Source organism: Tiliqua scincoides, chromosome 4, assembly GCF_035046505.1.
Source record: "Tiliqua scincoides isolate rTilSci1 chromosome 4, rTilSci1.hap2, whole genome shotgun sequence".
Classification (NCBI taxonomy): domain Eukaryota; kingdom Metazoa; phylum Chordata; class Lepidosauria; order Squamata; family Scincidae; genus Tiliqua; species Tiliqua scincoides.
Genome location: NC_089824.1, coordinates 57,330,757 through 57,358,694, shown reverse-complemented (window position 1 = coordinate 57,358,694; position 27,938 = coordinate 57,330,757). Strand labels below are relative to the sequence as shown.

Sequence of the window (27,938 nt, the reverse complement as noted above, 5' to 3'; positions counted from 1 at the left end):
ACTTCCACATTAGACCAAAGATTCTTCTGGATCTCCAGGGTTGGATTACCCATGATAAGTGTATTGTACAGTACACTTTTATCCAAGAAAGAACTGATGTAATGTAATTTCCCTTTTGTGGAGAGTGTACCTTTCATTCTCCCTATTCAGATCCTCCAGTGAGATTTATCAGATTCACAGCTTTGGTATATGCCTGCATCTAGCTCAGTGTTTTCAGTAAGATAAACATATAACCTGACTAGTCCCTCATACAGAAGATATCAATTTATCCGTATCTTTTTCACCATTGCAACAGCCCAGTGAAGTAGGTCACTGTTGTTCCCAATTTACAGATAAGAAACTGAGGCTGAATAGCAAAGGAGTTACTGGGGCAGAGGCCATATACCAAGCTGGAATTTGAGTTCTAGTCTTAAGGAGCAAGTGCCATTCTGTATCCATAAATCTACCCTGGAGTCCAGCCTTCTCTCCAAGGGCTACCTATTTCAGCTGAAGAGGCCTGGCTGTGATTTGTTTTGACCACTGTTGCCACATTCTCATTATGGCCAGTACAGTGATGTAAAACCCCCATTCTGTGCCAATTGAATGCATTGCCGTGCAAGACTTGGCAGCCCTTGTTGGCCCCAGAACAAAAAGTATCAGGCTATCCCATTTCTTCTCAGCACTGCTTCTGTAAAACCCTTTTTTTCAAAAATGTTGCAGTTAACATAAAACAAAATGCCTTTTAAAGAAGTGACATGTTGCCATGTGAGTTGCTAGGCTCTTGGAGTGATTGGAAATAAAACCGCAGCATGCCATCCACTTGCTCACCATGGTTTAGTTTCCAAAGACCTCCAGTAAATGCTGACATTTAGAAGCATGTGCTGTGGGTTGTGGCTTCAGCACTGTTTTGTTGTAGTTTTAGCAAAGGAGTGGCAAGTAACTTACATCATTTCCAGCAATGAAAAGGCCTGGGGCAGGTTTTTTTTCCCTTATGTTTTGCACACTGTCTGCCTCTGAATTTGGTATAGTCTGTTCAAATGCAACTCCAGGAAAGGTTCTGCATTAACTTGTTTCAGAGAATCCTGCTTTGTGCCTTTCTTCTCTCTGCCTCTTCATTTTAGCATGCAATATTCACTGAACATTGGATTCCTTAAGAAACCTAATTCACACCCAGTAGCACATCATAAATCTCTAAGGGCGCAATCCTGACCTGGGATTGGACCGGCACAACTCCTTGCGCCAGCCCAGGAGGGTCGCAAACGTGCCATAAGGCACATTTGTGCCTCCTCGAGGGGAAGCTGGGCCATCACTCCAAGAAGTGCCGGCCTGCAGGCTGGCATAAGCCTCTGCGCTGGCTTCCTCTCAGACACTTGTGTTGGCCAAGCAGTTATGCCGGATCCCAACCCCCGTTCCCAAGGAGAACAGAGCGACTTCAAGCCACTCCGCTCTCCTCAGACTTATGCCACTCCAAGACGTGGTGCAAGTCCGAGGAGACCCATAGGGGCCAGCAGCCCTTACCCAGAAGTAAGGAAAAATGTTTCCCCTTACCTCTGGCTGAGCTGCTTATGGTCAGTATCCTGCTCTGGATACAGCGCAAGCTTGCCTGTTCCAGCGCAGGATAGGATTGTGCCCTAAATCAGGAAACACTCTAAAATTAGGAGGCAAGTTCACTGATTTGTTTTAGGGAAATTGGTATAACCACTGACAAAAGAGGGTACATGCTGGTTGTCCAAAGAAAGTTATGACTGAGTCCCATGGAAATTAATGGGACCCAGGTTTGACACAACTAACTTGTCTCATTTGATTTCAGTGGTGCTTAGTCATGACTAACTTTATTTGGATATAGTCCATTGTTCATTGTGGTCTTATATAATTTGGGATTTTCTCTTAACGAAGGCTTTGGCACTGTTGTGAAAACTGACAGCAGAGAAGAGGGAGTAATATCAACCAAAGGATAATTGCAGCTGGAGATACTGGGAGAATGGGGAGAAAATGAGTTCTGGTCTATATATGATGTATTGAACTAAGAATTTCAGTCTGAAATAAGTATATTCATTTAAGCAAATTTTTACTAATGTGTTTGATCTGCATAATATATTCCAGCTGCAGTATTTTCACTTTCAAGTCACATGACTGAGACCAAAATTCTAAGCCACCTCGTCACAAAAATGGAACTATATCACAATCCACAAATCCAGAAGAAGGTGTAATTCAGTATAGACAGGACTTTTTATTATAGAGCATCCTATGACTCCTGTGATGCTAGATAAAGGGTACTGAGTTCCGACACAATGACTATCCCTGCCAATTAATGGGCCACAACAGAACTGGTGCGCTGTGGTTTCATTTGTATAATGTACTCTTGGAGAATATGCAGAACTTTGTTTTCCATGTCTGCTAATATTTTTAAATTTTATTTAATTTTCACACAAATTAATTTTAATCAGATGCTGTAGTTTCTGCTCCTTCTTTATCCTAGCATTTGCTATTCCTAGTGCAGCGCAATACTATATTGTGCTGAAACAGGCAGGCGAGGAGGCCTGCCTGTATCCAGCGCAAGATAGGGGCCCCAAGTGGCTCAGCCAGAGGGGAAACTCTTCCCCTTACCCCAGATAAGCCACCACAGCCCCAGTGGGTCTTCTCAGACTTGTACCACTTCTGGAAGTGACATAAGTCCGAGGAGAATGGAGTGGCTTGTGGAGGCTAGATTCAGCCTCCATGGGCCAGCATACATCCCTGCGCTGACCCAGCCGACTCCCGAGGAGGCACAAACGTGCCTTATGGCACCTTAACAACACTCTTGGGCTGGCCAGCCCAGGGCGCTCCTAGGATTGAATCCTTAGTGGCCTTTTAAAATTCTGAATGTGAGCTTCTACACAAACATTTACCTTGGAATTACCAATAAACAGGAATGTATTTCTGATTTTGACTTTCACTGTACTGCAAACTAGGTATCAAGAAGCGGAAAAGCTCTGCGTATGAGTTTGCCATATTGATGCCATAATGGATTCTGGTTCAGTAAGCATACACAGAGCAAACAGATAGAAGAACATCTGTAGTTTAGCTCCAATTTGTGTGTCTGCCAATTAAAAAAAATCTGATAAGCCACCTTCTGCCTCAACATTATTGTTAGTAATAAGTGTTGCTACCATACTTGACTGTGAATGCAGTAGGTGCTGGAAGAACTCCTTTGTCATTTTAATGAATGAATTTTGTGCCTTATTGTTTGTCTCTCCTGGGTTTTTTTGTTGTTGTGAAAGCTGTCCAGGTTTTTTCAATACATAACATTGTAGGTTATACTATATTGTAGCCACCATAGATTATTTAAACAACATTATTGGAGTTAACTTCAGAAGGTTTCCCCTTAAGTTAAAGGATAAATATAAACCAATTGTACCTAAGGCTCATTGAAAAAAAGTGATAGCTGGATAGAAAATACAGCTGTAAATAATGTATCTTGAAATTGACATAGGATGAGCCAGATTTCTGTGGCAGCAATCAACAAATCACTTACTCCCATTAAAAAGTAAATACAAAGAAAAGAGGTGTTTTTTTTAATATGGTAGCTTTCTTCTATTCCTAATATCAGCAAATTATAAAAAGAGTACAAATAGCTAATATAGCAAGGGTCCTCTTTAATACCTGCATCCTCATTAAAACCTTTTAAAACCTTGTGGTCATCTTTAAAACCTTGTACAGCTTGAGTGAAATCTTGTATCTTCTAAACTGAATAGCAAAATTCTCACTGATTTAATAGTTACGGAATTTCACTTTCGATGTCAGCTTCTCTGTTTGAAGTCCATGTTATATATTTTGTAATGCTTGGCAGCTAAAGTTTTCAGCCTACATCTCAATTTGTTTTCTTTCCTTATAGTTTCCTCCTGCATTACCACATATAAGAAGACACCACCTCCAGTCCCACCAAGAACCACCACCAAACCTTTCATCTCCATCACTGCCCAGAGCAGCACAGAATCTGCCCAAGATGCCTACATGGATGGACATGGACAAAGGGGTGATATCATCAGCCAGTCAGGACTTAGCAACTCTACAGAGAGCTTGGACAGTATGAAGGCATTGACAGCTGCTATTGAGGCAGCCAATGCGCAGATTCATGGCCCTGCAAGCCAGCACATGGGTAACAACACTACTACGGTCACCACCACTACCACTGTTGCCACTGTTACTGCAGACGACAGAAAGCGGGATCATTTCAAGAAAAACAGATGTCTTTCTATTGGAATACAGGTAATGCATAATGCTATGGGACTGAGTCACAGTTAAGCACTTTAATTGGCACTGAGAGTTATTGCTATCACTGAAATAACCCAGCTCCTAATCCCTGTGTTTTGGTTGCTTCCCAGTTCTACTTCAGATAAATGGCGATTAGATTCCTTTTATGTTCCTCAAGTTACATTAATTAATCTGATATATATCAGATGTGAGGGTTTAGTGAGGCTTCTGGCTGTTTTAATATATTCCTCTTATTTGAATTATTAGCACACCAAAACCTAAACCTGTGATTCATAACCCAGCAGGAGTCAGGAAAGCATGAATGAAATCACTGGAAGAGAATGTGTAAAACCATTATTTACACTGCACTATCACCAGAGAGATGTTTTCAACCAGTTCAGCTGAATTGTCACTGCTTATTCATGCATCACATAACAACTGTTACTCACTTGAATGCAGCAGCATTGTTCTACTTAGCTGTTAAATAAGCATGTGGAGGGCACAAGGATAAGGTCTGTCTGATTCACCCTTGTTTAAATGAACTTAAACTTTGGGCTGTTTCAGATAGGCTGGAGCTACTGTTCTCCCTGGGGTGGCAAACCTGAGTGGAATAAATATTTCTTAATGTTAAATAAATAATATGTGGGGTGCTGTTTTCACCGCCAGCTGCTTTCAAACAAGAAACCCCACCCCTGTGAAATCTGAGACGGTACAGTTGTGGCACAGTCCTCCTCTCACAAATCATTCCCTGCACATTTGAATCAGTCCTTTGTCAAACAAGAAACTTGCCAAATAAAGTGCCAGACAACTGAAGCTCAAGGCATAGAGGACTATAAATGAGCTATTTGTTTCCATTTTACTTCATAGCTAAACTTACTGTTACTATCTGCCTAAGTCAGAATGAACATGCAGTGCAGTGTTGATTCCTGTCCGTATTCCAAGGTTATGCCATAGAGCAGTGTTTTTCAACCTTTTTCGTCTCATGGCACACTGACAAGGTACTAAAATTGTCAAGGCACACCATCAGTTTTTGGACAATTGACAAGGCACACCATGCTGTTGGTGGGGACTTATATCCCCCAATGGTCCTATTAATAAATGACCCTCCACCAAACTCCTGCAGCACACTTGGAGACCAGTCACAGCACACCACAGCACAGTGGTTGAAAATGGCTGCCACAGAGACAGAAATAGTACACTCGGTTACAGGGAACTCTTAATACTTATTCCATTGCAGTAATTTCTTTTAAACATTTAATTGCTTGTAAGTAAGAGTGAATTAATATTGAATTTGTCTGTTTTTAAGATCTCATGACAGGTTTCTACTACATCTCTGATAAGATTTAGTCAAAACTAATGCATTAAACTCATTGGTGACTCTCCTGAGAGTGCCCAGTAGCATAGCTAAGGGAGTGCAGGGGATAGCAGTTGTACCGGGCAACAAGCTTTAGGGGAGCAACAAGCTGAGCTTGATGCTAGTAACCAAAATTGTGAAAACCTTGGTATGTACAAAATAATACCATCATGTTATATATCATTGTAAAGGTAATTTAATACTGAATGCAATGAAATAAGCCCCATTGGGCTGTCTATATTCTATCAAAAGTTATGACCAATTAACCAGAAAACATTTTAATTGTGAAAACCTTGGTAAGTATGAATAATGCTATCATGTTATATTTCATTGGAAAGGTAATTTAATGCTGAGCGCACTGAAACGAACCATGTTGGAATATCTGTATTCTATCAAAAGATGTGGTCAATTTACCAGAAAACTTTTTATTTTATTTATTTACTTAATAAATTAAGGGTACAATCCTAACCTGTGGGTTAGTCCAGCACAAGTCACTTGCGGCGATCCGGGGGTGTCGCAAATGTGCCATACGACACTTTGCTCTGACTCAGGAGTCAGGGAGGCCACTGCAAGGAGTTGCACTGGTCTCCCTACACCAGATCCAGGCTCTGCAGGGTAAGTTTGTGTCGGCCAAGCTTGGCTGACACAGGAGTCGGGAGAGGGCATGGGGATGGTGGGGAGGAGGCAGGGAAGAGGTGTTTCAGGGTGGGGGAGGGTGAGCGGTGGGTGTTCCTGGGGGCGGGCAGGTGGGCGGGGAGCAGGAGGCAGGGTGAGGATCTGGCGGTTATGCAAGGATCCTGACCCCATTCCCGGGTGGAGCGGGGCAGCCCCTGGCCGTTCCATTCTGCTCAAATCTGCACTAACACATCAGGTGGCGCAAATCCAAGTATAGACCCATTGGGGTCAGTGCAGCACAACACAAGGTAAGGGGAAAGTTTTCCCCTTGCTTTGGGTTGCGCCACTTTGTCCAAACCTGCGCTTGGATGCAGCGCAGGCCCACTGACTTACCTGCTCCAGTACAAATTAGGATTGCACTGTAAATCTGATTTCATCATGGAAGGGGCTACAAAATCTTCTTTGACCCCATGTAGCAGATGTCTTAGCTATGCCACTGAGAGTGCCACTGGAGAATGGCAATGCAGGTTAACTCAAGTGAGCATACATTTCAGCTTATCTTACGGGCTAAGGAACCTTAAACAGGATTTTAATGAGGCAAACCTAAAAAAGCACTAGAATACAATATAATTTTTTTACACAATATGATTTATTCTACTTGTTTTTGGTTATTCTTTTAGGTTGATGGTGAGGACTCCTCTAGCTCAAGTGAAAACAGAGCAACGAGTAAGTTCCAATCCATAGGTGTTCAAGTAGAGGAAGAGAAGTGGTAAGCAAATATTAATTCAATATTCTGAAAATTCACCATCTATATCAGTGATAGGCACCTATAATGGGGGGTGGGATGTGCACCTACTATTTATACTGAGCAGGCTCTTCTCACCTGCATGCTTCCTCTCCATAGACCAGGGATGTCCAAACTTTTTGGCAAGAGGGCCACATCATCTCTCTGACACTGTGTCGGGGGCCGAATTAATTTACATTTCAAATCTGAATAATTTTACATAAATGAATATATTAGAAGTGGAACTTGTATAAATGAATGAAGGTCTTGCAATAGCTCAAGGCCTATAAAAGTCCTTGCACAAAGCAAGGCTAGCCTTTCCTTCACTGCCACTGCTGCATCACAGACATGAACCAGCAAGTAGTGGAGGGAGCCCTCATTCCACAGGTCATGCAAGAGGTCAAACAGTCATCTTCACACTGAGAGCAGTTGCATCAGGCCAGCATGGGCTCCAGCAAGTCTCCGGAGGGCCAGATGGTCATTGGAGACTGGGGGCTCCCCAGAGGCTGGATTGTGAGTCCCCAAGGGCCGCAAGTGGCCCCCGGGCCAGGGTTTGGGCACCCCTGCCATAGACAAATATACACACAGAATCCTCAGCTGCACCTTCATTTCCAAAAGAATATTCCTTCATATATGTTTCCTTAGCCCAAAGGAGGATGAGGTTTTCTCATACTAAAATAAATGAATGCATACAAATGTGACAAAGGCTCAGTGCAGTGCTTCCCAGGCACAAAAGACTTCTTTTCAGATCAAGCAAGATTACCACAGCTACTACTTGAAATCCCATCCTCCCCTTGCTGAAGCAAACGCCCAAGGTGGTGGTAGCAGCAGCAGCTGCTACTGCTATTACTGCTACTACTGCTACTTTCCTTGCAGTTTCAGTGAAGACATGTTATTAATCAGATGAATCATGACTGTGCAGAAGGTCCCCAGCAAGGCCCTAACTTGAGCTAAAGCTTAGTTCCAGAACTTGCTTTCGTTACTAGAATTCTAAGAAAATGTGTGGAGAACCTCCAGTTCCTTCTCCCCTAACCCCTTACTACTAAAACCAGCCTCCTTACTTAGGGCTCTCCACATAGTCTTCAGTCCTGGCACATCTGTGTCTCAAAAATTCTGCCACTGCAAAACCCTAAAAAGAAGCAAAAGGATTATCTTCTATTGGTAACTTTTTATCTTCTCCAAGGTCTTGTTCTATACCAGGGGTTCCCAAATTTTTCAGCCTCAAGACCCTCCTAAAAAAATGTTTCACTACCAGCTGTTCAGGCCTCTGTAGCTATAATGGTGATTGGGCAGCAGTGTTGCTCTCCCCAAGCCACAGGTTGTTTAACCCTTGATGCACATTGCCTAATCTACTTTGTCAGTTTTGTGACCCACCAGAAATTGGGTCCTGACCTACTGGTGGGTCGCAGACCCACTCTTCGGGAACTGGTGCTCTATAAGATGATAGTTTTTCATTTATTTATTTATTTGCATCCAGGAGTACTTTGCACTTTTCAGGGTAATATGCACAAAGAGAGGTTCCCCCCCCCCCCGATCATTTTAAATTTTGATAGGGAGGGAATCAAAGGGAGGGAAGAAAAGAGATTGTCAAGGTTGACAAAGTAAACATATGCAAACTGCCACGGAATCTGCCATTTCTCAGCTAACTATGTTGTCTCATTTTTTAATCACTATAACTTCTTGCTTTCTGCTTCTGTTGTTGAATATGTGTTTATTCTTTCTATGGCTTTTAAAACTTTTTCCATCATTTTGCATGGACTTCAAGAGTTCATATGTACACAGATAAGTATGGCTTTCATTCAGGGGGTTGTTGGATGCATTTGTTCAGGGCATCCAATCCCAATACATTTCATGACTTCAACCTGCAGCAGTCCCTTAATGTTTTACAGCAGATGGAGCAATTGTGGACTCAAATGCATTCTGAATAATCCAGGTATACTGTAGATTTCTCCAGCGAAATCTACCTTGCAGCATTGCCTGTCATAGGAGACGTCTATACAGGGTTGTATCAGTCCTTCCAGCCCCCTCAGGTTGTGTAGTAAATCTGTTTATATCCACAGCATGCAGACCCATGTCGTCGTAGAGGTTCCACAGTGAAATGTTGCACAAACCCCCATGCAGTGCATGTACTTCTTTAGGTACAATTTATTGTATAGTACTTCTTTTTATATCCTGATACATGGAATCAATAGCATGGGAAGTTGCTGTGCTGATGTGCTTATTGATTGTCTGACTTGAAATTAAAGTAGTTCAGGTGCTGTTAAAAATGAAATTCCAGCCTAGCTGAAAACTAATGACTACTAGACCAAGAAACCAGTAATCTTGCTATGGGAGGAACACAGCACTAAGTTATGCAGGGCACCTCAATACACTGTGCAAGCTGCCCCTTCTCTTACCTTCAGAGCCACTCTCAGCGGCGAGAGCAAAGCAAACATGACACCTCTACTTTGCTCTTGCCACCGGGAATGGCTCTGACAGCGAGGGATGGGGCAGCTTGCACAGCACATTGAGGCGCCCTGCAAAACTTAGTGCTGTGCCTCCCTGTACCTATACTACTACATGAAACTGTTTTGGAAGTGTAACTGAGGTAATGTAGATTCAGTCATGAGGTCAGGGACTGGCAGGTCAGGCCCTAACTGAGGGACCAGACCTATTAGTGGACCCACTGGAATCTTCACTACAAGTGGGAGTAGTAGAACCCAATACACCAGTGATTTTCAAACTCTCATGGAGAGTTTGAGCCACTGTAAGTGCTTGCAGGGGCTGGGGGGGGAGGCAGTGGGTGCAGGCGGAAGGCAGCAGTGCAATCCCCAGGATCGCGCCGCTCAGGGGGCTGCAGGGGCTTGGGTGCACTTACCCAAGCCTCCTGCAGCCTCCCCGGGGCGCGGGGAGCCCAGTGCAACCTTTGGCAGGGCTCCCCGCAGCAGTGAAAGTAAAAGTGGAGCAATCTCGCCCCACCTTCGCTAAAGCCTCCAGGCTTAAGGGGGCAGAGGCCAGGGCCCACAGGCTGGGGCGTTGCGATGCCCCAGTTTGAAAAGCTCTGCAATACACCATCAGGGAACAGCTGGGATGCTATGGTGGGACTCAGTGCACTGCTTTGCTGGAGGGCCCCAGAAACCTAGTGCCAAAACTGAGTTTCCTTCCTTTCAGTTTCATAGATTGGAAAGTGCCCTGGACAGTATGATCCAAAATCAATTTTTCCAGCTAATTTTCCATCTCAAAAGTAATAGAGCCAAGTTTGGCTCTAAACCTGTTTCACCCAGGATAGTGTGATGCCTTCCTTCCTCCATAATCCACCATCCTTTGCTGAAGGGGAAAGGGGGGGGAGAAGCAACGGGAAAGAAAAACATGGCAGGCAAGCTATCTTCATAGACAAAAACGACACACTTTAAAAGATTATGGAACAATAGCCCTTCTTCACTCCTGAGACAATGGAGATCATTTACAGTCTTTTGGAACAAAGTTAAAATATTTTGAAAAGGTCAAGGAGGCACTGCTGGCCTTCGTGTGATGCCCTATGATATCTTCTTTTTCTTACGTTTAATTATATTTGGATTCTTGTGGATTCTTTGGTAAGCTTTGCATTTTTTTCATTAAAAATCTTTAAAAAAAAAAAAGTTTACTGTGGACAAAGGAAACTTTTGACAGAAATATTATTTATTGTCCACTGTTACTTTACACAGATTCCGACAATCAGAAGAATCAGAGAAGTAAATCTGCCAAAATACGGCCTGGATTTACCAGATAGCTTGCCATCCACTTGTTGAAATGTGTACATCTCCAGTCTGAAATCATTACAATGCAGACAGAACCAGGTTCAAATAAATTATCTGGGAAATAAAGACCTGATATCAAAGTGCTCTACTCTTCATAGTAGTGTTGCTGGGAGAATAAAAGATATTTTAAGAAGTCTGGACATTTTAGCCTCATGTTTCAATTTGCTTGTAAGTTAAAACAGCACCAAAAGAGTGTGTGAAAGGTGAGATAGTTATCAGCAGGTGGTATCATATTTTTGTGGGGTCAGTTACAGTGCAATCCTATGCACCTCTGCCTGGACGTAATTTTAAACACATTTACTTAGAAGCAAGTCCTGTGGATTTCCAACAGCGCAATCCTGTGCATGTCTACTGAAAAGTAAGTTCCACTGTGTGCAGTGAGACTTACTCCCTGGAAAGTCTGTACATAGGATTGCAGCCTAACAGCCCAATCTTGAGCTGCCCGGGGCGCCCAGGCTTGGCGGCACTGAGAACAGCTGCTGCCGGATCCTGCATGCCCCGGGCTGCCGTGGGAGGTGCCTCAGGAGAAGGGGACTTTCGTCCCCTTGCCCTGAGTAAGGTAAGCAGCCCCGCAATGGGCCAAAAGGTCAGTGGTAAGGTAAAGGTGCTCATGTAGGGCGCCGAACCCTCCACGAGCGCCTTGGATTCTGCGGATGGAGCTCCGCGGACCTGCCTCCCTCCCCCCTGGCACGCCTCCAGCCCTCTCCGTGTCACACCTCCCCCCGCCCTCTCTCTGCCCCCCACCGGCCTCCCCCCTCCCCAGAACGCTTCCTCCCCACCCCAGTCCCCGCCCCTGCTTACCATACTGTGGCTTGGCGGTGTCCTGGATGGAGAGCTGTGGCCGGCACAGGAGCCCGGCAGAGAGGCTTGCAAACCATGCGGCAGTGCTCAGTGGCATGAAGCCATGCTGCTGAGCACAGGATTGGGCTCTTAGACATTTACTTCCAAGTAAGTCTGACTGATTTCAGTGGACTTACTAGTAGATGTGTTTATGGTGGCAGCTTTAATCTATTTCCTTCTTGTTCGTAAACTATGTAACAGGACTCAGGAATGCCAAGGAAGTTAGAATTAGGTCAATGCATACCTAAAGTGACTAAAGAGTTTTCTTTTGCTAAAGAGCCTTGTATCTGTGACTGAAAAATGAACTGCCTTTCAGTTATATCAAATGAAGATCTGTAGATATCTCAGCAGCTTGCAAATCATTCACCAGCTAAAGTTGCCCCAGTAGAAAGTATTGCATTACCTATTTTGTCTCTCTCATCCTCTTGAAATAGTCCCGCAATAACCGTCTGTTCTAAGCTACAATGAAACAGGCTGAAATCATCATCGATACCATTGCCACTTACCATCTGTATGCAGTACAGTACAATTCAGTCCAACTTAGTTGTTTCAGCCATAAGCCATGCCAAGTTCATATAAATTTGCACATCATTAAAATTTCAGGGAAACGAGATAAAAAGTATATCATTAATGCAGCCAAAACCATCTGTAAGTTACTCAGCACCTGTTGCATAAAAGAAAATGTCCTTTCACTGAAAATATAAACAAGGTTCTCAAAAGAGGCACAAAAGAAGAGGCAGGGAGATGAATGCATGCAAATAAACCTGCTATTACCATTCAGAACAGACTCTGTATTGTGTTCAATACTGGTTTAGCCAGTCTACGGTTTCATGGTTTTGTGCACCTTAGGCCAGGTAACTGTCATAGTTCTCAGAGGTTGTAATTATTACACCTTGTGCCTGTAGGGCATGAATGAACACAAAAGTACTCAGGTTTGAAGAACAGAGAAACAAGGAAATGAGGAGGGCTTTATATCTTTATCCAAAAAATCATTTTTGGAAAGATTTACAAAAACTCCCACTCCCCACCCTGCCATACTCTCAAAACTATGACCTGCCAAACCAAATGTAGCCCACCAACCACGTTTCATTTCCTGCAGGGCCTCTATTCAACCTCCTCTTTTTTGCTGGCTATCTTGAGCCACCAGATCAGGGGCAGTCAAGCACTTAGCAAGCCACGATAAATGATCAGCAGACTGAATTCAGTTTGGTGGGTCACAAGATGTACAGCCTTGATGTTTTCCACTATATAGGATTTTTCATTGAGCAGAATATGGAGACTAGAAATGTGTTACTTTCAGGCACAGTAGAGTGTAATTGTGAACTCTCCTCTTAAGTGCAACCTAATGTCTAAATTTCCTTCTACTCTTATTCCTTTGTACTTGGAAAACCCTGCAGGAGGCCTGAACTAGGACACCTGCTAGGAAGCTGAAGATCCCTTGCAAATAACAGCCCAGTCCTATCCAACTTTCCAGGGCTGATGCAGCCACAATGCAGTCCTGAGGTAAGGGAACATTTGTTCCCTTGAGGCGGCTACTGTTACTGTCCCCGCACCACATGATGGAAAGTGCACCTCACTGGCACGGCTTCATCAGTGCTGGAAAATTGGATAGGATTGCGCCCTTAGGGGACAATCCTAACCAGGTCTACTCAGAAGTAAGCCCTATTTTGTTCAATGGGGCTCACTCTCAGGAAAGTGTGGTTAGGATTGCAGCCTAAGAGCCCAATCCTATGCATGTCTACTCAGAAGTAAATCCCATTCTAGTCAATGGGGCTTACTCCCAAGTAAGTGTGGATAGGATTGGACCATAAATCAGTTAATTTGCCAGCACCTGCACAGAGCCTGAATGCTTTATGAAGCAGAATCCTCCTGGATCATGGTTCAGCAGACAAATGAAGCCTAGTATAAACAATATCCTAACTTGAGTTTCTTATTATTCATTCTGAACTGTCTACACTAGGTCAGTGTTTCTCAACCAGTGGTACTTGAGTTGGTGCCTGGTGGTATTCTCAGAACCCCTGGACCCCTGTCACTCAGCACGAAGACTAGGAATGTGATACAACAAGCAGTAGTAGGAGGCTCAGCTTGGCAGGCAGAGCTCCAAAACATGCTTTTCTATACTAAAAAATGCTCTCCTGTCCACTCTGAGCCATAGTTGATCTTGTTGCATCTGGCCTCTCAAACTAGAAATAACAGACGATGATATCATTATTACCTGTTACTTCTGGTGGTACTTCAAATAGGTGGACCATGTGAAGCAGTACAGTGGAGGATAAACACATTGAGAAACACTGCTCTAGGTCCTCTTGGAAGTAGTCAGACGACTGTTTTTTCCTTGACGTGAAAATTAGCAAGATAATTTTTCACGAATAATTATGGATGCCAAGGTGGTGTATCTGGAGACATTTTGACTGAGCCCTCATTCCTTTGAACTGTTTAGTTTTACAATGGCAATAATTAATTTCCACGGTAGATCCATACTTCTTTTAAAGACATGCATGTTTACACAGGCCAGTCTCAGAATAGCCCATCCAAAAAGGTTGTATCACTGTGTTGTCTAAATAAACATAAAGACACACCTAATGAGGTCAGTCCTGACTTATGTTTTAAACAGACTTTTTTAATGGTACTAATTTAGTTAAGAAATAGAATGGTATGGGCATGTTCCTCAGAGCTTAAAAATGCAGTGCCTCTGGCACTACACCATCTTCACACAGACACAAAAAGAGCTTTAGGTTTTCAGAACAGGGATTTGATGTTTGATAAAAATCAATGCACATGTGTTCTAAGAAAGCAGCACGCAGGGCCTGATTCCCATGCTCTTTTTCCAACCTTGATATTCATCTCTATGTCTGAAAAAGTAATGTGAGGTAATGTGATGTGAGAAACAGATTCCCAGAGATGCTTGTGTTGTAGCTGGTAAAACTGAAAGGGTTCATGGGAAGTTCAATTACTACTTAAACTTTAATACTTTTGATATCATTGTTATAAAGCCATTAATACCCTCTGAATTTTCATACCACCTGTACAGCTGTACATACTACCTTATACCACCTATAAGGCCAATGGAAGCACCTGGATCGAGCAGCAGGCTGAGGGAGGTGGCAGGCTAGTGGGGAATGCCTTGCACTCCATGCTTGTCCAGCACTCCCCAACCTACTGCCTGCTTGACAGCCCTCCCATCTGTTACCCCATCTTATTTTCACTTGCTTTCCTTGGAAAGTGAGCAGGGGATGGTAGCTTACCTTCTCCTCTGGAGTCACTACCAGGAATTATAGCCATGAAGCTTTAAGAGAAGGTAGCAGTTGCTGCCATCCTGTTCCCAAAGGCCCTATTTTCCTGGAGAGCCATTAGAAAGATCACCAGATCTTCTGACCTTATATCCCACCTGTGCTTCTTCAAAACTAGCTGGTGTGAGGAGAATCTTTCCCATAATCCCCACCCCTGATGACCAGGACTTTAAGGAGGTGGCCGTGGTTATGATGGTGGTTATGAAGGCATTCATGCACAAAAAAAGAGAGGATTGGAAGTTTTGGGCTGTCTCAAGCAGCAGTCAACCAGGCCTGGATCTCTGGATCTCTTTCCCCTGTGAGAGAGAGAAAAGTGTGGGTTTAACACACCAAGGCTGTAATCCTATACACACGTTCCTGGGAGTAGGCCCCAATGAACACAGTGGAACAATTCTGAGTAAACATGCATGGGATTGTGTTGCAAAAGTATTCAGAGTGTAAAATGAAAAGATACTCCTACGCCAATGCTGCAGCTTGTCTGTGCAAATGGAACTTATATAACTTACTTTTACACTACTTGTGTTCGGCAGCGTGCAGCAGCATGAAAGGTGTTTGAGTCGATGCAGTTAAGAAAAGGTGGAGGGAAATCTCAATTGGTGTATGTCATGGAAATTTATTGTTCTGATTTTTTGGATACTTATTGCTGCCAAAGATTCTCCTTGGCAATTATGGTATTGAATAGTAACCTCTTCCCCCTCACTTTTTGTCTTCCTTCCCTTTGTTTACAACACATCTTTTGCCACTTTTGCCCCATTAAGCCTTCAATCTTATGTGCAGAGTAAGTTACTGGGAGTAAGTTCAATTGAATTTAATGGGATTTACTTCTGAGTAGGCACAGATAGGCTCATGCTCTAAGGTTAACTTTCTGAAGCCTGTCAACACTGTTTTTCTGTCAACAGAATGTCTCATACCTTAAACGATGTGAGACGCCCTTTTGGCCCAGAGCCATAGATCCTTGTACGATTTCACCAAAACTAAACAGCCTTCATGCACCCAGGCAAATCTGGAATAGTTCCATAGAAAGAGAACAGGTTAAAATAAAGAAGGAACATGCCGTTCTTGCTTATCATGCTGCTTCCTCACCATGTTCCAGGTAAAAGTTGTCAGTTTCAAGGCAAAGTTGTGAAATTGTCACTGGGTTGCATGGCGGCTGTCTTGCCCTTGTGAGCCTCTGATTTTAAGTTTAAAAGCAAGTACCCGATACACCATTATGCTTTGGCTAGACCTCATGATGTCAGTCACTTCCATTTCATGGAAACAAGTTCGACTGAGCTACTTAAGTCTTTAGGGTCAGGATGCAAGGCAAAATGAAAACGGTCGGGGCTGCTAGTCTGCATCGCGTTTATAAGCAAGTCACTGGGGGAAAAGGAAGAAGAATATTAAATTCAAAATACTATATTAAAAGAAAGTGTTGGAATGGTTTTCCCCTCTCAAAATGTCTGCTTTTATTGACCTAGTATGGCTGTCTACATAAAGAGTTGGAGTGTGTGCACCTATACAAATATCATGTTGCATTCACTTAAGGGGGACATGCCAGGGACATGGTGTGTTGTCACTTTGGGCGCAATCCTAACCCCTTATGTCAGTGTTTTCTAGCACTGGCATAGCGGTGCCAGTGGGACATGTGCTGCGTCCTGCAGTTGGGTGTCACTCACAGAGGCCTCCTCAAAGTAAGGAAATGTTTGTTCCCTTACCTCAGAGCTGCATTGCCTGTTAGGATTGTTAGGTTAGGGTTAGGATTAGGATTGGTTAGAATTGTGCCCTTTGTCTCTTGGCCCACTTAAGGGAGTGGGTGGGTGGGTGTGAGGAAGAAGAAGGAAGAGATCTGTTATTAAGTTTGGAGAGGTGTTTCTCTATTACAGCCATTTTCAATCACTGTGCTATGGCTCAATGGTGAGCCGCGAATGGTCCCCAGGTGTGCCGCAGGAATTTGGGAGAGGGTCATTTATCAATAGGACCATTGGGGGATGTGAGCCCCCATTGACAGCACAGTGTGCCTTGTCAATTGTCAAAAAGCTGATGGTGTGCCTTGACCATTTTAGTGCCTTGCCAGTGTGCCGCGAGATGTAAAAGGTTGAAAATCATTGCTCTAGTCTAGAAGACAATTTAACATTTTTTTACCACACCCTTTCCCCCAGCTCCTGTTTCTAAATTCTTTCCCCTAGTTCCTATTAGGTGGGGACAGGGGAAGAGACAGGAGTAACATGTGACACACAACAAGAACTGGGCTTGAAGGTGATCCATGAGAAACATCATTGTCACCTAACCCAGCACTTGTTACATATGGCTCAGATTGATGGGGCAACTGTGCATAATTACAGATAAATTAATAGACTCTTCCACAAATTAAAATTGATATGAAACCTGATGGAATCTAGATTAAAACAATATTTTTTTAAAAAAAAATGTAAATTAGTTATCTAAAAGGCTGAATGCCAGAGTTCTGACAAATCTATGCAGGAATATAAATATTTATTGATTTATTGAAATATTTCTACTCTTTTCCATTTGAATGCTCAAGACAGCTATGCTTACCCTGTTCTGAGTTTTCACTGTTCTCACCCTCTTATCTCTGCAATGTATTTCCCTGTGAACAATATCTGTTTTGGCTAAGCTGTTTATTTTGCATTGTTCAGTTTCCGCAGGTTCACACGATCAAATAGTGTAACTACAGCAGTTCAAGCAGACATGGATTTCCATGAGAACTTTGAAATGTCCATGGACCATCAAGAAGACAATTCATATCCTGGGCAAATATTAAGACAGTATTCTCGAGATGCCAGCACTTCCACTGTTAGCATACAGGGCTCAGGAAATCATTATCATGCGTGTGCCGTGGATGATGACTTTGATGCAGGTTTTGATCCTTCAATTTTACCTCCTCCGGATCCCTGGATTGATTCTATAACTGAAGATCCCATTGAGGCTGTTCAAAGGTCAGTGTGCCCTAGAGATGGACACTGGTTCTTGAAGCTTCTTCAAGCAGAGAGAGAACGTATGGAAGGTTGGTGCCATCAGATGGAGAGAGAAGAACGAGAAAACCACCTGCCTGAAGACAGTAAGTCATTCAAATGCCAATAAAAGTAGACATGTTTATTTTGCCATTTGCCATCAAATTAAGAAGCCTGGTGATTAGAAAGATTATAATATTCCTAGGTGCCATTGACTGCTTATGGCCTAATCCTATGCTAGTGCAGCCCTGTGGCCTCTGACTATTCCCCTCCACTGCAGGATGGAGAGCAAGTGCCATTAGCATGGCTGCATTGACACTGAAAAGTTGGATAGGATTAGGCCCTGAGAGTACCTTCTGCAAATCATTGGAAAGTGGAGAGAGAATCTCTGAGAATTATCTTGTTTGTGTAGTTTCTGATTCACACGTGTAAACTAAACAGATAATCAGAGGATTCATCTAGCGTTTTTAAGATGTGTAGTCCAGATTTGAAGAATGCTTCTTATTTTGGAAAAGTGTAATGAAGATTTTATTTCAAGGCTGAGGATTGCTTTTGCTTTATGGAAGTAGTTTCAAAGATCTGCCATTTGAAAATACAGATAAATGAATGTCAGCATAGAAAGTTCATTGAATATTGAGGCAAAAAATTGAATAATGAGGCATATTGGGGCAAAAAAATCAAAACTTCACGTATAGGCTAATGGATTCTGAGCTGTCTGTGACACCTCAGGAGAGATATGTTGAGGTGCTGGTGGATAGCTCGATGAAAGTGTCAACCCAATGTACGGCGGCAGTGAAGAAGGTCAATTCCATGTTAGGGATTGTTAAAAAGGGGATTAAAAATAAAACAGCCAATATGCCATTGTAGGATGGTACAGCCACACCTGTACTGTGTTCAGCTCTGGTCACCACATCTTAAAAAGGGCATAGTGGAACTAGAAAAGGTGCAGAAGAGAGTGACCAAAATGATTACTGGGCTGGGACACCTCCCTTATGAGGAAAGGCTATAATATTTGAGGCTTTTCAGTCTAGAAAAGAGGCACCTCAGGGGGTACATGATTGAGACATACAAAGTTATGCAGGGGATGGATAGAGTGGATAGGGGGATGCTCTTTTCCCTTACACACCAGAACCAGGCGACATCCACTAAAATTGAGTGTCCGGAGAGTTAGAACAGACAAAAGAAAATATTTCTTTACCCAGCATGTATTCATCTGTGAAACTCCTTGCCACAGGACATGTGATGGCATCTGACTTAGATACCTTTAAAGGGGGATTGGACAAATGTCTGGAGGAAAACACCATCACAGGTTACAAGCCATGATGGGTATGTACAGTCTGAGATTAGCCGGTCACTCATCATGAGGGCCGGGTAGGAATTTTCTTCTGACATTCAGATTGACTGTGGATGGCAGTTTTTTCACCTACCCCAGACTGGCAATCCTGAGCATTCATGTGGGGCTCGCTGCCCGACATGAACTCTCCTCCCTTACCGCTGACCTTTTGGTCGGTGGTGAATCAAGTAGCCCCATTGTGGAGCTTCCCCCTTACCTGGGGGAAGGGAACGAAAGTCCCCTTCTCCCAAAGTGCCGTCCGCGGCTGCCCAAGGCGCGTAGGATGCAGCAGTAGCCGTTTTCAGTGCTGCTGCAGCCACGCACCACAGGACCTCAAGATTGGGCGATGAGGCTGCAATCCATTACACACTTTCCTGGGAGTAAGCCCCGCTGAATACAAGTTACTTCTGAATAGACATGCTTAGGATTGTGCTGTAAGATGCTAACCTGCAGTTTCCTGGCAACAAGAGTTTTTTGAGTGCTGATGGCATTACTTTAGGTGTCACAGTTTAACTTTTATTGGAGCTTTTTAGAGATTACCACTTGTTTGAACTTGTTGAAGGCAGAAGGAAGGAGAGGAGATCAAAACTCATAACTGCAGAAATTACCTATACCTCCTAAATTGTAATTTATCCCATAAATCAGAAATTTATGTTTCTAATTTATGCCCAAGATAAGATAAGAACATAAGAACATAAGAACATAAGAACAGCCCCACTGGATCAGGCCATAGGCCCATCTAGTCCAGCTTCCTGTATCTCACAGCGGCCCACCAAATGCCCCAGGGAGCACACCAGATAACAAGAGACCTCAACCTGGTGCTCTCCCCTACATCTGGCATTCTGACTTAACCAATTCCTAAAATCAGGAGGTTGCGCATACACATCATGGCTTGTACCCCATAATGGATTTTTCCTCCAGAAACTCATCCAATCCCCTTTTAAAGGTGTCTAGGCTAGACGCCAGCACCACATCCTGTGGCAAGGAGTTCCACAGACCGACCACGCGCTGAGTAAAGAAATATTTTCTTTTGTCTGTCCTAACCCGCCCAACAATCAATTTTAGTGGATGTCCCCTGGTTCTGGTATTATGTGAGAGTGTAAAGAGCATCTCCCTATCCACTCTGTCCATCCCCTGCATAATTTTGTATGTCTCAATCATGTCCCCCCTCAAGCGTCTCTTTTCTAGGCTGAAGAGGCCCAAACGCCGTAGCCTTTCCTCATAAGGAAGGTGCCCCAGCCCCGTAATCATCTTAGTCGCTCTCTTTTGCACCTTTTCCATTTCCACTATGTCTTTTTTGAGATGCGGCGACCAGAACTGGACACAATACTCCAGGTGTGGCCTTACCATCGATTTGTACAACGGCATTATAATACTAACCGTTTTGTTCTCAATACCCTTCCTAATGATCCCAAGCATAGAATTGGCCTTCTTCACTGCCGCCGCACATTGGGTCGACACTTTCATCGACCTGTCCACCACCACCCCAAGATCTCTCTCCTGATCTGTCACAGACAGCTCAGAACCCATCAGCCTATATCTAAAGTTTTGATTTTTTGCCCCAATGTGCATGACTTTACACTTACTGACATTGAAGCGCATCTGCCATTTTGCTGCCCATTCTGCCAGTCTGGAGAGATCCTTCTGGAGCTCCTCACAATCACTTCTGGTCTTTACCACTCGGAAAAGTTTGGTGTCATCTGCAAACTTAGCCACTTCACTGCTCAACCCTGTCTCCAGGTCATTTATGAAGAGGTTGAAAAGCACCGGTCCCAGGACAGATCCTTGGGGCACACCGCTTTTCACCTCTCTCCATTGTGAAAATTGCCCATTGACACCCACTCTCTGCTTCCTGGCCTCCAACCAGTTCTCAATCCAGGAGAGGACCTGTCCTCTAATTCCCTGACTGTGGAGTTTTTTCAGTAGCCTTTGGTGAGGGACCGTGTCAAACGCCTTCTGAAAGTCCAGATATATAATGTCCACGGGTTCTCCCTCATCCACATGCCTGTTGACCTTTTCAAAGAATTCTATAAGGTTTGTGAGGCAAGACTTACCCTTACAGAAGCCATGCTGACTCTCCCTCAGCAAGGCCTGTTCGTCTATGTGTTTTGAGATCCTATCTTTGATGAGGCATTCCACCATCTTACCCGGTATAGATGTTAGGCTGACCGGCCTATAGTTTCCCGGGTCCCCCCTCTTTCCCTTTTTAAAAATAGGCGTGACATTTGCTATCCTCCAATCTTCTGGTACCGTGGCTGTTTTGAGGGACAAGTTGCATACCTTAGTCAAGAGATCTGCAACTTCATTCTTCAATTCCTTAATAACCCTTGGGTGTATGCCATCAGGGCCCGGTGACTTATTGATCTTTAATTTATCAATGAGGTCTGAAACATCTTCTCTTTTAACCTCTATCTGACTTAACTCCTCGGTTAGGAGGGGCCGTTCGGGCAGCGGTATCTGCCCGAGGTCTTCTGCCGTGAAGACAGATGCAAAGAACTCATTTAATTTCTCTGCCATCTCTAAGTCTCCTTTTATCTCCCCTTTCCCTCCCTCACCATCCAGAGGGCCAACCGCTTCTCTGGCGGGTTTCCTGCTTCTAACATATTTGAAGAAGCTTTTATTATTCCCCTTAATGTTGCTGGCCATGCGTTCCTCATAGTCTCGCTTGGCCTCCCCTATCACCTTCTTACATTTCTTTTGCCACAGTTTATGTTCCTTTTTATTCTCTTCATTAGGGCAAGACTTCCATTTACGGAAGGAAGCTTCCTTGCCCTTCACAGCCTCTCTAACTTGGCTGGTTAGCCATGCGGGCACTCTCCTGGATTTAGTGGAACCCTTCTTTCTTTGCGGTATACACCTCTGCTGGGCCTCTATTACTGTTGTTTTAAGCAGCCTCCATGCACTCTGGAGAGACTGGACTCTTTTTACCCTCCCTTTCAACCTCCTTCTAACCAGCCTCCTCATTTGAGGGAAGTCCGCCCGTCGGAAGTCAAGGGTTTTTGTTAGAGATTTGCCTGGTATTCTTCCCCCAACGTGCACGTCAAAACGGATCGCAGCATGATCACTGTTCCCCAATGGCTCAGTAACGTTTACATCTCTAACCAGGTCCTGCGTACCGCACAAAATTAAATCCAGAGTCACCTGTCCTCTGGTGGGCTCCGTGACTAGCTGATCTAAGCCACAGTCATTTAGCACGTCAAGAAATCCGGTTTCCTTATCGTGACCAGAACACAAATTGACCCAGTCAATATGAGGATAATTGAAGTCCCCCATGATTACAACCCTGTCCTTCCTTGTCACCTCCCTGATCTGTTTCCTCATTTCAAGGTCCCCATCAGATTTCTGGTCTGGAGGACGATAGCACACCCCCAGTATTACATCGCTGCTCAAGCCTGGTAATTTAACCCACAGAAATTTTACGGTGGAGTCGGACCCACCTTCAATCTCTACTTTGCTGGATTCTATCCCTTCCTTAACATAAAGGGCCACCCCACCTCCAACACGCCCCTGCCTGTCCCTCCTGTAGAGTTTATAGCCCGGGATTGCGGTATCCCACTGATTCTCCGCATTCCACCAGGTTTCCGTTATGCCCACTATGTCAATATTTTCCCTTGTCACCAGACATTCCAGTTCTCCCACCTTTGCTCGTAGACTTCGGGCATTCGCATAAAAGCATTTATACACGGAATGCCCCAGGATGGGCTGCTTATTCGCTCCTTTGTCCCCGCATCCTCTCAGTGTGCTGGAGATACTGGAGAAGTGAAATCAGGTCTTGCATTTTAAAGTTTTGCAGCCCCAAACAGGGCCCGACACGATGCTGGAGATTTATTATCAGACCGTCTGATTTGTTTTTAACTTAAAAGCAGCAAGGGGGATGGGCGGTTGGGTTGAGAAAATAGTGCTGGTTGAGAGAGGTTAAAGCCGTCTCCTCTTGGCCAATTCCCTGCTCAACCCCTGCCACCTCGCCCGCCAGTGCTGCTGTTAGTCCTTTTCATGGGCACATAGGACCTCAACGTAGAAATTGTATTTAAAAACATTGTTCTGTTTAGCTTAGTCCTATCGACACTGGCTAGTAGCAATTCTTTAGGGTTTCAAGCAAGGGTTTCATTTTTCATTTAGGGTTTCAAGCAAGGGTTTCAAGCAAGGGTTGAAGGGTTTCATTTAGGGTTTCAAGCAAGGGTTCAAGCAAGGGTTTCATTTTTTTTCTACCCTGCCTGGAGATGTTGAGGATTGACTGTGGGACTGGATCTTCAGCATGCAAAGCATGTGCTTTGCCACTGGGCTACAGCCCCTGCTGGGAAAAACAGATGGGGACCTATATTCTGCCAGTCCTTTTCCTCAGCAAGCTAGTAGCAGCTGGGGGGGGAGGCCATTTTATCAGGAGAATGGCCCAGGGGAAGGAGTATTTCATCCCTACCCCATCACCGTTTTCCTGATCCAATTCAGGAACTGCAAAGATGCTTTCAAGTTCAAAAATAAAATAATTTGATCAGATCTGCCACACAGTGACTGTTTTGGCCCCCAAGGACTATATTTCTTAGATGGTATTGTTGGGCTTTTCCAAGCCTGAAAGACACACTGGTGTTCATACATTCTAGCAGCAAGTAATTGAGGCTTTAAATTTCTTCAGATACAGGGCTTTTCAAACAGCATTGTCAGGCTGCAAGAAATATACTGCTACCTAGCAGGGGACCTTGATAATTATTCTTCAGCGACTACATTAATTCCAGGGCAATGCACATTTTCCTTGTTTCACACCACGGTATTAAGTTGCTGGGAAAATGTGATGCATATATGCATTCTCTCTCCAACTTTATCTGTCTGACTCACAGTCGTGATTGTGCCACAACGCTTTTTACACGTTATCTGTGACAGCACAAATAGTTTAAAAAGTTTAAAATGCCCTGATATTCCGCATCTTCCACTCCCCTGCCTTACTTCTTGAACGTAAATAATATCTGTGAAGAATGAAGAGGTCACATGTATACAATCACAAGAGAAGTGACACATTTATCATTTAAACTGTGCATCTGCTTAATAATCCTGAGTAATGATTTCTTTGTAACATGATCTGCAGTTTTTGTGTGGTAGTGGCTGCTGCTTCCTGTGAGTATTGTGTGTTTTGACAGGACAACAGTTTCTTAGCCTGACTGAATCCAATGAAAAAATACATAGTAAAGCTGCAAGTAGGCAGAGCGAACGCCGGCGTCATGGCCATCTATTATATGGATTGTGCTGAAGCTGTGGAAGGGGGTCTTATAGGACCCAAATCTTAACTGACCCAAATCTTCAGATTGTCCGCAGAAGTTTACTGACCAGATAACAAACAAATGAGAAATCTGCAGAGACTGGAGCTTCCCTCCATGCCCCGGCAGCTGAGAGAGCTCTTGTTCCCCCAGTACTTGAAGTAATAGGATACAAGCTTTCCTGAGACAATGCCGCCTTGTATAGAACAGCTGTCTGGAGGAGATGGCTCAGGGCTGCTTGACAGAGGCTTGTATGTTACATAGACACGCTTGCTATTATCTCGCCAAGAATGAAACTGTCAGATGGGACTGAATGTTTCGAGTTAGGAATGCAATGTGCTGCTGCCCATGAAAACAAGCTAGAATGCCAGTGGCTCCAGGCTGAGTGAATAACATCATCAGGATGTATTTCTCTAGCTAATTATGCACAAGTTTTATTTTATTACAATGTGCCAGTTTTCTCTGCATGCAGTTATCTGTTTAAAAAAAAAAGAGTAGTGTGTGCAGAGTAGCCTTTTTAAAAAAACTGAAATCCTGCCAAATCAGCTGTTTTGTGGAAGGAGGATGAATATAGCCTCTTAAACAGCTGATCTACAAGATTTCCATGTCCTTTAAAGGGGTACCGAAACTCCACCTCGGCTGTTGGATTGGGAAGGGAAATGGCTCACACAGCACCTGTTTACTTGTATATATCTATGTGCAACTTCCTGATTTTAGAAGTAGGCTATCTCAGAATGCCAGATGAGGACACCAGTATACAGGTCTCTTGTTGCCTTGTGTGCCCCGAGGCATCTGGTGGGCCACAGTGAAGTATAGGAAGCTGGACTATATGGGCCTTTGGCCTGGTCAGCAGGGCTCTTCTTATGGTCTTATGTCCACATCCAGCTAGGGATAAGTGCATGGAGGCTTGCTTCTACTTGTGTGTAGCTTCTAGTTGGATTGGAGGGGGAGTTTCAGCTATAACTTTATCCTCTGTTTTCCCATAATAAGCAGAAAATTAACGGCATAATCCTATGCTTATATTTACTCACAAGTAAGTCCCACTGTGTTCAGTGGAGCCTTCTCTCAGGTGAACATGTATAGGATTACAGTCTAAATATAGTTATCTTATTTCTATGTTTCATATGGTTGCTGGCCAACTATGGTATCCTGTGGCTAAAGAGGTCCTACTTATTTATTTATTTAAACTCATTTTTATGTAACACCGAGATAATGGTACTATGTGGCCCACTTGGGAAAAGACCACACATGAACCTGTTGCAGGTTGCCTTACGTCTATTTTGTTTCCAAATTCTCAAGAAGTTCTAAATAAACTCTGAAATTGGCAATGGTTTAAAAAATCAGGCCAGGAAAATATTGGGAACCTATTGCTGCAACAATTAGAGGCTGTGAATACATTCAAAAGCAAAAGCAGCATAAGATAGTGTTTATATGTACAAGGGAGTACAGCCATTCCTTTTTGTCCCTAAAACCTTCAATGTTCAACCTGACAACCTGACATCTTTTTAAGAACACAAGAACAGCCCCACTGGATCAGGCCATAGGCCCATCTAGTCCAGCTTCCTGTATCTCAGTGGCCCACCAAATGCCCCAGTGAGCACAACAGATAACAAGAGACCTGCGTCCTGGTGCCCTCCCTTGCATCTGGCATTCTGATACATAACCCATTTCTAAAATCAGGAGGTTGCACATACACATCATAGTTTGTAACCCGTAATGGATTTTTCCTCCAGAAACTTGTCCAATTCCCTTTTAAAGGCATCCAGGCCAGATGCCATCACCACATCCTGCGGCAAGGAGTTCCACAGACCAACCACACGCTGAGTAAAGAAATATTTTATTTTGTCTGTCCTAACTCTCCCAACACTCAATTTTAGTGGATGTCCCCTGGTTCTGGTGTTATGTGAGAGTGTAAAGAGCATCTCTCTATCCACTCTGTCCATTCCCTGCATAATGATTGACATGTCTCAATCATGTCTCCCCTCAGTCGCCTCTTTTCTAGACTGAAGAGGCCCAAATGCTGTAGCCTTTCCTCATAAGGAAGGTGCCCCAGCCCCATAATCATCTTAATCGCTCTCTTTCCATTTCCATTTCCACTATATCCTTTATGAGATGCGGTGACCAGAACTGGACACAATACTCCAGGTGTGGACTTACCATCAATTTTGTACAACAGCATTATAATATTAGCACTGGGGAGGGCTGAAAATCTCTATGATTTTTTGTGGGGGGGGGGGCTGTTATTGCAGACAGGCTACAGAGAAAATTCCCTTGGTGAAACAGGGCTGGCTTCCCCTTATTTATCTATTTGGACCAATGTCATTAACAGTGTAGACCTGTGCATGTGCTGTTAGTCTTTGTAGCACCTCAGTATTTCTCTAATTATTACAAACAGCAGACTTGGACTTTCAGTCACATCCAGCAGCAGCACCAGTTTCTCTCCCCCCTCCCTTTGTTCAGCTTAACATCCAGCCTAATTGAGAGTGTTTTGATGAACACAGAAGCATGTTGTGTTTTTGACAAAGTTGGTTCTAATAAAGTTGTTTTTTTGGATTTTGCCAGCATTCCAACATGACTACCTGAAATTTCAGCTTTCAAGTAACATTTTGCAGTGAAATTTCACTCCCTCCCCATGATTCATGCAAATGAATGCAAACATTGTCAGCAAAGCTTTCTCCTTCTTTAATTAGTTCCTTTGTTGGTTATCTTTTCCTTTTCCTTCCTAATCACTGAAATTAAGGTAGTTACCTTAACTATGAATTTCCTGAAGTCTTTTTCAGGCTTGCTTAAAGATATTTAAATGCAGGACTGGTCCCATGAATAAACTAGATATCATTTATCCTAGCCGGAAGGTGGACTGTAAGGATTCATATGCATACTACACATCTGAATTGCATTGTCTCCCCTTTTCAGTTTGCTGTTGTCTTCTTTCCCTCACTGCTGATCAGGTCACAATCCTCATTTTGAAAACCTGCTGTTACCAGTCATTCAGCAAATGTCAGAAATAAGCTGGTTGTATATTAGGCATATTTTTATAGCTCTACAACCCAGTCTATGAAAAACTACACTAATACAAAACCGGATTGTGCAGAACTTTACTAGTGAAGAGGGTTGAGGATGACAACAATTATCTGAAACACTTTAAAGCACATTAGATTAGATAGATGCACAACATTTGTTGTAAGGTGTCCAGAAAATTTTTTCCTGTTCAAACAACACTTCTGTGAACTGATTCACAGCCTAATCCTGAGCTGCCTGGTGTGTGTGGCTGTGGCAGCGCCGAAAATGGCTGCTGCCCCATTCTGTGCGCTTTGGGCAGCTGCCAGCGGCTCCTCAGGAGAAAGGGACTTTTGTCCCCTCCCCCCCATAAAGAGAGTAGCCCCACAATGGGGTGGTAGTGGTAGAAAATAGAATAGCCAGGTAAAGAGAGTAGCCCCACAATGGGGGGGGATGGTAGAGAGCAGCCAGGTAAAGAGAGTAGCCCCAAAAGTTCGGGGGTGAATCAAGAGCCTCCATGTAGGGTGGCGAGCCTAACAT

At 43.8% G+C, this 27,938-nt stretch overlaps 1 protein-coding gene across 2 annotated transcripts in view; it reads left to right on the top strand.

Moving 5' to 3' along the window:
- DLGAP1 (DLG associated protein 1) overlaps positions 1-27,938 on the top strand; it is a 136,756-nt gene that overhangs the window by 95,914 nt on the left and 12,904 nt on the right. For both annotated transcript variants that reach the window (XM_066623635.1, XM_066623636.1), the window contains 3 exons: positions 3,854-4,227; positions 6,862-6,950; positions 17,508-17,929. In XM_066623635.1, the coding sequence (XP_066479732.1) occupies positions 3,854-4,227; positions 6,862-6,950; positions 17,508-17,929 (885 nt within the window). The remainder of the gene's footprint in view (positions 1-3,853; positions 4,228-6,861; positions 6,951-17,507; positions 17,930-27,938) is intronic.